Raw genomic sequence first — 12,042 nt, forward strand, 5'->3', positions numbered from 1 at the left:
ACATGCATTATTGAAATTATTTAATTCTATCGACATTATCTGAGATATACATAATAATGTATATGTTGGTGAAATAATCAAAATTTTGAAAAAAAATTAATTATTTAGTATATATTTATTAAAGAGAGTGCACATGAATTGAATTAAACAAAAATTTTTTTAACATGGTTCCAATAAAATCAAGTCTGAAGGGGTTAAAAGCTGACGAAGATACACGCAACACACAGTACCGGTTACGTTTTAATTGTTAATAGAACGAATGCGGGATAATGACTGATAATTATGTGTGAAATAGCCAAGGCCGGTCGTTCTTTCGACGATCGAAAGTACTGAAGTACTTTCACTCGGCTTCCGCTGGTATTGTCGAAAGAACGCATCCGGTGTACCTTCTTAGTCTTCGCTTTTTTGTCGAAAAAGAAAAATCCCGATTGAACTTTCGGAGCTGCAAACGGTCGGACAGTCTCGATGGGTGATCGTTCAACGATATCAGATAATGTAGCTTCAGAGCTGCAACTTAAGAAGTTTGCGCTCTTAGTTCTCATGTCTTTCCTGAGGCGATACTGGTAAAAGGCCGAGACGTTAACTATCTCGCGGCTGTTTCCCGGGGGCTGAAACTCAAGTCGGAGAGCTGGAAAGTGTGGTTAAGACGGCGCAACACGAAGACGGATATACTCTCGCCCATATATTGAATTTCCTTCGCCAGGTAGATCTCGTAGTTTCTGTTTTGTGTAACAGAATTGCGTGTGCCGCATCGATATTTCTGGTTTGTTCGCCAGTCTATGTAACTCGTCGATCTTTGAGATTGATCTTTTTGTACCGAAAGTATCGTGTACATTTTGCTGTAATAAATGTATATCCGCTCAGGGATAATAATGTATAATTATAAATTATTCAGTTATTATTACACCGGTAGTTGTTACCGTGCACCGTGTCGGACCGCGGTCAGCTATGGTCAGGAACTTCGTTAAATGTCAGTCTGGTGAATGCCAGCATAAAGGGCCGTTGACTTCAGCGAGTGCACTTGAGGATTCAGTAATAAAAATGCTGGCGATAGGAATATATGAATATTTCACGAGCGCAAAGAATATTTCAGTACAAAGTTTTGTGCGAAATACACGCTTTTTAAATCATCTTACGGTCAATAGAATGACTGTGACAGTTTCAAATGTTTGTTTACTTTTCGCTTCTCTCGTCAATATAACGCGATGACATATAATTTAAATCCTTGTCTGATTTATCCGAGAAATATTTTCACTGTGACACTGGATTATTTCAATCCATGATAGACATCACAAAATGTAATTGATTGTTTAATGTCGCCAATTGATGCACGGAAAGAATGGTTTTGCTAAAGTATCTAAAAATTTAGCTACATTGGAGAAAAACACCAAATTTTAATAAATATTTGTTTGAATAGTTCTAAGTAAATATTTACTAGATGTAAACATATATTTATTTGATACAAAAACCATTGATTTAATTTAACTATCATTTTTTATTAAGTAAATATTTAGTTACTACAAATAAATATTTACTTAGCACTATTTTAAAGTAAATTTTTAGTCACTATTTATATTTAGTTATATTTATTTATATTATTTATATTATTATTATATTATTATTTTTGTCAAAGTAGATCTGAAAATAATTTTGTTGGACCTTTAAAATAATTATAGAGAAATCTGAGCATCGATGTCAATAGTGTCAAAAGTTTCAACATTCTGGAACCAGTTTGAGCGTCCTGCATAATTATTTTGATGGCTTAAACAAATTTTTTTCTAATCTAGCTAAATTTTTAGACACTTTAGCACCACTTTTTCCTTGTGCAACGAAAAAAATTCGAAAGTTTTTAATCTCTAATTCCTTCTCTTTCCGCGCGTTTTCGCTCGAAATTCCACGTGTGTGCTCTCTTTCAGCGCGCTTTCGACGACGTCGTTGAACCTCGGGCACCTCGCGCGTCGTTCGAATGTTTTACGCTTGGCCCGAAACAATGCTGGGAACACGGCCCACGGGATGCCTTAACATCGCGAATGCGCTGGCTCCAGTTACCTGTTTGGCGAAAAAGACGAAGGAGAAGGAGGGACCAGGCGAGAGCGAGCGGGCGGACGCGTACATGAATGGCATCGTGCTACCACGTTTCAACTGGGACAGATATTCGAATCTCGTGTGTTATGTTCGCCTTCTCTCCACCTACACGTGTGTACTCGTACCTACCGCCGCGTCGACATGCACTTAATTATCGCATTTGCGATATTATCGCTTGAGGAACGCGAAAGTCGGAGGAAAGCTCCGGTAACCATCAACCAATGCGATGAAATCGAGTCTGCGACCTCCACTCCGATGTGGTTCCCTTCTTTTAGCTACAATCGACTTGATAATTGAATCTTATTATCGTTTTTTTAAAGACCCTTCTAATCAGACTCTAGCCAGATTTTAGCTATAGCTAAATTTTTAGATATTGTTATTTTTGGATCTAATTTTAGATATTGTTATTGTTTTCAGATCTGTAACTATAGTTTAAAACCGTCTTAAGTATAATCTTAAGATGTCATAAACCAATCATATGCTCATATTTATAGTCAGGACTTATAGGCTTTCTACAATAAGTCATTATCTAAGCTTTAAGTCTTAAGCCATAAGAAATTGACCAATCACAGTTGAATGTGAGAAGAATAATTGACTTGATTGGTCAATTTCTTATGGCTTAAGACTTATAGGTAATGACTTGTTGTAGAAAGCCTATTATATTTAAGGCTTCCTTAAATTTATTTTCAGATGCTCTAGTCAGATTTTAGCTATAGCTAAATTTTTAGATATTTAGATATTGTTATTTGTGGATATTGTTTTCAGATCTGTAATTATAGTTTAAAACCGTCTTAAGTATAATTTTAAGATGTCATAAACCAATCATATATACTCGTGTTCATAGTCAGGACTTACAGGCTTTCTACAATAAGTCATTATCTAATCTTTAAGTCTTAAGCCATGAGAAATTGACCAATCACAATTGAATGTGCGAAGAATAATTGACTTGACTAGTCAATTTCTTACGACTTAAGACTTATAGGTAATGACTTGTTGTAGAAAGCCTATTATATTTAAAGTTTCCTTAAATTTATTTTCAGATATTATACAAATTATTTCATTGACTACAAAGTATCTAAAGATTTTAAGGAAACTTTAAGTACAAGGTCCAACTATGAATACGACTCTCTTGTTGTATTAGTATCTTAAGACATTACTTAAGACAGTCCTGAAATAAAAACGGACTGTAAATCTACCTAAATTTTTAGATATTTTAAAATCATTTTTTGAAAGAAAGAGAAAGAAGTCGTGTGTTATTTCGCTCTGACCAACGCGATTTAATGAAAAATGTCGGTCCAATCAGATTGCTATCTCGTGACCAGATTTCGATCGGAGGGTTTCTACATTTTTCAAGAGAGCAACATTTCGTTGCTTTCAATTTCCCACTTTCGTTTCGCTTCGTGCGATGTATGAGTACTTATCGCAGGGCGTGGTGCGAGCGGCTAATAAACTGGTATCGAGACACGTAGGCGGAAGAGTTTATCTAACGAAGCGAACACGAAAGCGACACCAAAAGTCGGAAACAACGTTCCCGACGGTTCGAGAGTTGACTCGAGCGAAATAACTCGCCTGGACTCTCCACGTGTTCCGCGTGGCAAGGATGTGTGCGGGAAGCCGATCGGCGTGATATTTCGACTGGAATATGACCCGACGACCTCGGAATAGAATCTAAACTCCCCCTCGCGTCGGATACTTTCTCCTGAGAATGTTCCGGGCGAAACGTTATTAATCTCTTCATCAGGACTGACGGGCGGCGGGGGTGGAGGAAGAGGGAGGGCGAAAGAAAAAAAACGGAGGTCTATTGTTGCGGGATTTGAACGGTGCGCAGGTGCATCGGCTTGACCTTTCGAGCGCATAAGGAAAGTGCAAACCTTCAAACGTATAAGCTCGCCAAGTTATTCGGTGCTGTCGGATGCATTATGTCGCGCGGAACAAGTTTCGAGTACCGCAAAGTGCCTCGCGAAACGCTCTAATTTGGCTGTCGCCGGACTGGTCTTTTCCCGATAACGCTCGCCGTTCCCAACGTACAATTTATCCGCGTAAACTCGCCACGGCGTCGAAAAGAAAGAAAAAAAAAAAATATTAATACTATTGCGCAATCTCTCCAGCCGGCGTAAAAGTGAGACTTTCACCAGAAGCGGTAACGAATCATTATTATCGCGGGGGTTCCTAGTATAGGTACGAGGACTCCACGGGGGTTAATCGCGACGGTGGCATCAGCGAATGATACTTGTTACTCGTAAGTTGGCTCTCCTTATCCAATCATTTCTAGTAATGATATCTCGCGAACGTAACGACGAGAACGATGAACTTAATTGGATTCTGCTGCGACTTCGCACGAAGAAAAAGTTGCTTGAGTAATTTTTATCTTACAAAACTACAATAGTAAAAATATTCTGGCTATTTTTGCCAAATTTATGACAATTATTCTACGTGTCTGAAAGTAAAAATACTGAAAGTGCGAGGTAAAAAGTATATTATAATACAATTGTAGTAAATCAAGTGATTATTATCTTATAGTAAAGTAAATCATACTATTCTCAGGTATGAACAACTTTCAAGATTTTATATACTTGTATTTTATACAAGATTTTTATCGCGCAGTAAAGTAAATTTTATAAGCACTAAGGCAAAGGTATTCGATAAAGTGAATTCTATTGAGATATACGATATATTTATATAGATTTACTTTACGAAGTGTAAAAGTCCAGTAAAAGTACCTTACAGTATGATTGTAATCGTTTATTTACTAGAAAAGTAAGTTTTACGTAAATTGACCCTCTGTATGAACCTGCCAATGCAGTAAAATTTACTAGAATCTAGCACATATTATGATGCAATTCTCGATCTTCACGCTGCAAATGCTTTGAAGCATTCTTTGACCAATTCATAAAATTTTTTCTTCTGATTGGCCAACGAAGTATTTGCAGCATTATATGAATCGCACCCTAAAACTTTCAGAGTGAATTATCATTATTAACCTTCAAACGTCACACATAGATCTTTCGTGTCCATGCATTAAAAATAATCATTTTTGTACTTTAATAAAATCAAAAACTGCTTTTTTCTTAAAAAATCAAAGTTACAATTTTTATATCAAAACTGAATTATTTTCTTTTTCTGGTGCAGAAAGTAATTTTCATAATTTTTCTAAACATTTTTTCCAATGTTTGCATAGCAAAATAATTTAGTAGAGACCTTAAAGAATATGTGTGAATTTTTACAGAATTTTTCGAGCACTTTAAGAGCCTTAAAATCGAGTCGGACAAGAATGATCCATGTGTGTCGTCCAACGAAAATAAGTGTGATGTCCAAGGGTTAAAAGTGAAATCTCTCACTCTTGAAGATTAAAAATTGAGCCACTCTTCTTCAACTATCTTAGTTCTCACTCTTTCGAGTGAGATTCTACTCCAAAGAATCTAGAGAGTACTTTACATTTTTCTCTGTATGCGAATCTGCATTTGCAGTAAGATGACTATTTCCATAGAGCAGCGAAGAAGGACGAAGCGAAGCGTTTTCTGGACAAACTCATCGATTTCTCGCGTACCACTTTTCCCGCACATATGCATACGTTATGCTGCATTATACGTTTCCTACGCGAGAACGGCTTTTGTTGCTAATAGGCTGAGGCTTAAGGGTCAACGGAACACGTCAGAAATTTATCATCTTCGCTTACTTCTTGGATATATCTACCTACACCTCGTATATCGTTCGCGCGATTCCTCCTCGTAACGGTTGGTTTACCACTGACCGTGTCATTAAACTGACGTAGCGGCGAAACGTCAAAAGCGAAAGAATGGAATTTCCTTTTTCTTTTTTTGACTTGTTGATCGCGATACGGCAGGTAATGTCCGTCTCTCGTGATTGTGCGAGTAACGAGGGCACTGGGCCGATGTTTTCGGAGGTCATCGTAACGTCAGGTTGAATCTGATTGATGGTTCATTAGAAACAATAGGAGTTGGATTCGTTCCAAAGCAATCAGATAGGATACGAAATGTATAAATGATTCACGAACTCCGGTAACGTAGCGGGATTGTCCGGATCTGCACGAATGTTTGTGAAATGTACGAGTTAGATGCCATTCTCAAATTATTCCGCAAATTCTCGTACATTTTTTGCAACGTTTCAAACGCTGTTCAACAATCCTTTCTATAGAATGAGTCCCAGACAACATATGGGGAAAGCTATATAAACACGTATGAATATTTATGTTCATTCTACTATTTTAACGTTCACCAGTTTTAACGTTGGATAGTGAACGTGTCAAACGACATCCGATAAAGCTTTTACATGCAGTGCGTTGCCGATTGTTGCATTCGCCATTATGTCCAAGTGGATCAAGGTTTTGTCGACTATTAACGTAACGTAACTAAACATTGATACGCAGGAACGGCGCGGCTTAATCGCTGTTATTCGTCTGGTAGCACCGGATTAATTAATAATACACTTGGAAACAATGGAATGACCACGATTAGTTTTAACGAAAAAACTTACTCGTCATCCTATTGTTAGCGAAGCGTATTGTTGACGTCTACGTCTTGTTCATCCGATCGTCGTGGAAAATGCGAATATGCGAAGGCATTCTCTAGCGGTATTTATAATCTGTTTTTATTTTACCTTAAGTAATGTTTTAAAATGCTAATACGGTTATCTGATTAGTTCATGACATCTTAAGAGTATTCCCGAGCCGAAATTTTAGTTCTACTTTGAATCTCTTTCAACCTCAATTGAACCTTATAAACCTGTTTTGATACTTGAATAAATAGAGCCTCTTTTAATAATAAATTTAACTTTAATACAGCTTCTATTTAGAAAACTTCTTTTGAACCTAAAAATAGGAAATCTTGCAATAACTGCCATACAGAAGCTGTAATACATACAATATCGTTTGTTTCTAAAAATAGGAAATCTTGCAATAACTGCCATTTACAGGCTCAACACAAGGAGCTTAATTTATTAGATTAGAATCTATTATAAATCTCTAGAGTCTACGTACGTCATATTTAAAGTCTATATACGTCTTAAAATTAAGGAGCAAAATTTCGACTAGGGTTCTTAAGACAGTCTTAAATATAAGAACCGACTACGAATACCGGCCTCTGATTGATTCACGACATGTTAAGAGTGTACTTAAGACGGTCTCAAATATAAGATCCATCTACAAATACTATCTATAAGTGAGCTTACACAATTTATACGAATTTTCAAGCGAACGATGAGCACGACGATTTTCCTCATTCATCACCTGTCAGATCACCCTGCCTCGTCAACCTACAGCCCCCATTTCCCTCGGTGGGAAGATATGCGCGCGCGACGAAAGATCTCAGAAGTGGGACACCTTCTCTTATCGCGCCGGATCATCCCGCAAACGACGGGAACGAGCCACGTAGAAAGGCAGAAGGGAAAGGATGAGGACTCCGGAGTGAGAGTACTGAAAGAGCACTTAGGGGAGCTAAGTGCTTCCGAGAGAGAGAACGGCGAAAGATTTGATTTATCGTTATTCGTCGGAATAATCAGAGAATGAACATTTTCTTTATGATAGATTTAGTGCTACTCTCCCAAAGGTTAATGTTCCTCCCGTTTCAACGGGGCCCAAGCTCAGTCCAAGTGTCACTGCTCTTCGGCGCTTATCCGAAATTCAGAACTGCTGGAAAGTGGCCGGGTAGTGAAGTGAGACCCAAAACCCCCCCCCCCCTCGATCGAAATGACGATATTGACGATGTAGTGAGACGACGGGGGCAAAAGTCGGGGCCTGAAGCGTAAGAAAGGAAAGGGGAGGGAGACGAGCGCGAGAAAGGAAGGAGTTGTTGGATTACCGCTCGGTGGGCACACGACGTTTCGATCGAGCTGGCTACCACAGAGCCACAGAAGACCGGCTGCCTCCGACGGAACCGGTTGTGTGTCAGAAAGGGCAACGACGGGAACTGGCAGGTTCCATCACGAGCGAGCCATGAGTGGGCAGAGCGTGGACATGGTCTGGGACCCGCAGACCCAGACCAACTCGTTAGAAGGCTGGGATTATTCTATCGAGCTCGCGTACCTTAAGAGTCTTAAGGGATCCTCCTCCGAAAGTAGTAAGTAAACGCGGACGTAAGAGGAGATGATTGGAATCTGTGCGGGAAATGTTGACGGTGCCATAATGTGTGGTGTTGTTGTTGTGATCAAGAGGATGGTGTTTATTATGAAAGAAGTGATAACGTTAGAGAAGTGGTAGATTATTTGCGATCGTGTGTCGAATTATAACTGTTGTGATCGAAGAACGTATACTTAGAGAAAAGCAGACGGCAACTATATAAGTATAACAATAACTAATACATAACAATTTTATATTATTATGTAGAATTAATTTACATTGTCAAATAAACTATTTTGTAACTGGAATAACTATATACATTAATTCTATATACATATAAAACTTGTATAGTTGTCATCTATACAATTGCTATTACTATATTTCTTTAAGTGTATAAAAAGGATGGAAAAGGCATCTCCACTCCACCAAAAAGATCTATAAAGATATACCGATAGAAAGGATGGTTTTGTTGAAACATCTAAAAACTTAGCTATATAAGTACAGATCTGAAAATAACTTTGTTGCACCATCCAAATAATTATGTAGGGCGTTCAAGCTGGTTGCTAAATGTCGAAACTTTTTGCAGCATTATTTATCATCTTGAAATTCCTATGTAATTATTTTGATGGTTCAACAAAATTGTTTTCAGATCTCTATCTAGCTAAATGTTTAGATACTCCAGCAAAATAATTCTTTCCGTATGCGTCTGTTTTATTGCGTAGATGTTCAGTTCAGTACTGGAATCTGTAGGGAAACAGTTTTGCGGCAGTTTTATGCCGTGCTCCGTGGCATTTAAAAGTATTTAAAAGTCAATTAAGAAAATGAGAATTCCGTCCGTGAACTTCGCGGGTCACGTTGTTCCATCGCGACACCGAGCACCGAGTACTGCGAAACGGTAGCTCGGTCGTTTGCTCACCGCGAGAAGGTCCTTGGCCCTAGCCGGTGTCAGAATGAGGGAGTGCCGCGAGCGTGAACCAGCAACCTGCAACCTGTAACCGTCGCTCGGCAGGCTGCGTAATTATCATTCGAAGCGAGCCCGGGACGATTTCGATTCCATCAACGTAGATATTCCTTGCGGATTCCCTCAGGTTCAGTACGATGATCCGGAACTGAAATTATCGTTCACGCTTCGATTCCCTCTTCCCGGCGCGTACCTATCAGAGATTCAATCCAGATAGATTAAAAACAAGAAATGCGCTCGTGCAAGGAAGCATTCATGCAAAAATACGCCTCACGTTTTGTGCAGATCTACAGTTGGCGGCGGAGCTCGGCAAGACCCTCCTGGAACGAAATAAGGAGCTGGAGAACATCATCAAGCTGCACCAAGCTACCGAAGAGGAACAGACGCAAGAAATCGAGGTTACTATAAATCTTTCCGCGAGTAATTGTTTAAATGATAATTGTTGCCCACGGCAAACCGGTTACACTTCGGTTATTTTCTGATAATTTTACTAATAGCTTCCGCGTTTTCCGTATGGCATTTTTGTAACGTACAAGACTTGAATAGCGACAATCGCGGGGTATAGTAAGAAAATTCGAATCGTAACGATTTGCGGAGTTGCTCAACCTCGAAATTGCACTGCCCGATGAATACGCGTGTTATTTGTTCGTTCCGCAGTACATGAAAAAGCAGATTGCCGCCCTGAGGGAGGTGAACAATACACGCCTGAAAGTCTACGAACAGCTGGAAGTTAGCGTGCAAGATCTGGAACGTGCGAATCATCACCTGGTGATCGAGAACACGAGCGATAAGAAACTGATCAAAAGGTAGGCGTTATCTTCTCTTCCCTCTTTTTTTTTACGCCATTTCTTCGATTGGCGAAATGATTTTCGAATGAGGAAAAAATGAAGAAAGAAAAATTGGCATTCTCATTCGAAAGAAATGTACCGCTTGATATTCCAGATAAGATTATATTAGAAGTATCGCGGAAAAGTGCCGGCCTAACGAGATCTGTTATTATATCTTGTTAGCTTCGTATTGTATTGGCTACGTGAACCGTTCTAAGCTCACCTTTCTAAATGCATAATTCATGCACCGTCTGATACAATTAAAGTTCATGGAAAGTTATTAAGTATGATTTTCCTATTTAACACCATTCTAATCTCCCTAATGGAATCTATTTCTCCCAACAATAAGCTTTTCTATTATTAACGATATACGATGTGCAATTCTGTCTGGGATTTCGGGGTCAACGTGCTTCTCGCACAAATCGGGCTCGACGCCTTACGCTTTGGCTTTCCGCGATTGACCCGAAATTCCGGAGAAACTTTGCCGGAGACGCGCTGCGCATTTCTCCGAACGAGGCGACATTTCGAACAGATGTCCGGTCGTCGGAGAAATTGCGATACCGTGCAACGTTCCGCAATAACGAGACTCCTACTGATAATCATATAACGATTTGCGCGCGACCAGCCAATCCGTGACTATCGAGAATCTGGAAGTAAGATGCGAAGAGCTTCAGAAGAAGATTGACGACCTGACCGAACGACTGCGCCAACATGCCACGAGCCCGTCTAGGAATAATGCGCAACAACAACATCAGCAACAACAACTGCAACAGCAACAGAGTACCGATTGGGAAACTTCGGATACGCAAGGTGGCAGCGAGAAACAGGTACAAATGGTTTCCATATTTCATGTAACATAACATCCCAGACAACGCCAAGTACAAAATCGGGACATAAAATACCTTCATGACGTCTTTTGCAAAGAGTCTATGGCCGGTATTTATAGTCTGTTTTTATTTCAAGATTGTCTTAAGTAATGTCTTAAAACGTTAATATGGCTCTCTGATTGGTTCGTGACTTTTTAAGACTGTACTTATAGACGGTCTTGAATATAAGATCTATGAATATCTAAGACGTCTTTCAGACGTTTTTAAAAAATTTTATGTTCCGTTTTTGACATGCGTGTTGTTTGATTATTCTTTGCTTTCCGAGTCTTCAAGAAAGGAATTGACACTTTTGTTCAGAGAGCTGCCCCGAGTTCATCGAAGTCCTCCCAAGAGACAATCGAAGTTACTGCGGCGAGTGACGAAGAGATGACCACACTGCTGACGCAGCTGCAGGACGCTCGTAATCAAAGGGCTAGGGAACAGAAGAAGGTATCCGAACTCAGTCAGCAACTGACTACCTTGTTGCAGGAGAACAGCGCATTGGAAGAACAATTAACGGAGTGGCGTAACAAGGCGCAAGATGTAAAGAGTCTGCAGGACGAGATTAGCACCTTAGAGGAAGTCAGGTACGTGCGTTCTCATTCGTTTCCCTTTCTTGTAGATCGCTCCATATACCTAATTAAAAGCTACATCGCGACAAGAAATTCATCTAAATGAGAGTAAATTGGAACGTAAGAAGTTGCATGTTATCGGCATAAAATTTTGTATGAAGATATCGACGTGACGATATTTGTGAAACAAGTGAAAATGTCTTTACAGACGAGGTCAGTTGTGCGGGCGTTGTTTGCGCGGCATGGACACGAGGACGCACGACGAACTTTCCATAATGCTAGATCAGGAAGAGTATGATGACATAAGTATGGCCGAGTCTTTAATCAGCGAGAATCAGCGCGACTCCGAATTGACTGTACAGGTATTTCTTCTTTTTTTTTTTTTCTTAACATTTGGTTCATTCTTGCGAACTACCGTTTATTAATCTGCGTTTGCATGAATCAAGTCTTTTTTTGCTCGAGTCTGTCGTTACAATGTCGCTTCTTTTGATCAGTTATGCTTGCCTAGAATAGTAATTATCTTTTATCTGCTTTAGGAAGTGACAAACTTTGCGAAATCCAAGCCAAAGACAGAACATAAATGGTATAGTTCGTTGTTATGGAGGATATTTACTTACACGAAAGTGCCGTTGTTATTATTTCATTTTTCCGAAGCAAT

The 12,042-nt window shown here is 39.4% G+C and overlaps 1 protein-coding gene across 3 annotated transcripts in view; it reads left to right on the forward strand.

Moving 5' to 3' along the window:
- The window catches only part of centrocortin (cerebellar degeneration-related protein 2-like), a 49,131-nt gene that overhangs the window by 34,217 nt on the left and 2,872 nt on the right, over positions 1 to 12,042 (forward strand). For 2 of the 3 annotated variants that reach the window (XM_018505636.1, XM_018505637.1), the window contains exons 2-6: positions 9,405 to 9,517; positions 9,777 to 9,925; positions 10,572 to 10,773; positions 11,131 to 11,399; positions 11,593 to 11,746. In XM_018505636.1, the coding sequence (XP_018361138.1) occupies positions 9,405 to 9,517; positions 9,777 to 9,925; positions 10,572 to 10,773; positions 11,131 to 11,399; positions 11,593 to 11,746 (887 nt within the window). Of the gene's footprint in view, positions 1 to 7,978; positions 8,160 to 9,404; positions 9,518 to 9,776; positions 9,926 to 10,571; positions 10,774 to 11,130; positions 11,400 to 11,592; positions 11,747 to 12,042 lie in introns of those variants that run through there. The other variant, XM_018505634.1, reaches the window with a different exon arrangement.

Source organism: Trachymyrmex cornetzi, unplaced genomic scaffold (assembly GCF_001594075.2).
Source record: "Trachymyrmex cornetzi isolate Tcor2-1 unplaced genomic scaffold, Tcor1.1 scaffold21, whole genome shotgun sequence".
NCBI classification, from domain to species: Eukaryota; Metazoa; Arthropoda; class Insecta; order Hymenoptera; family Formicidae; genus Trachymyrmex; species Trachymyrmex cornetzi.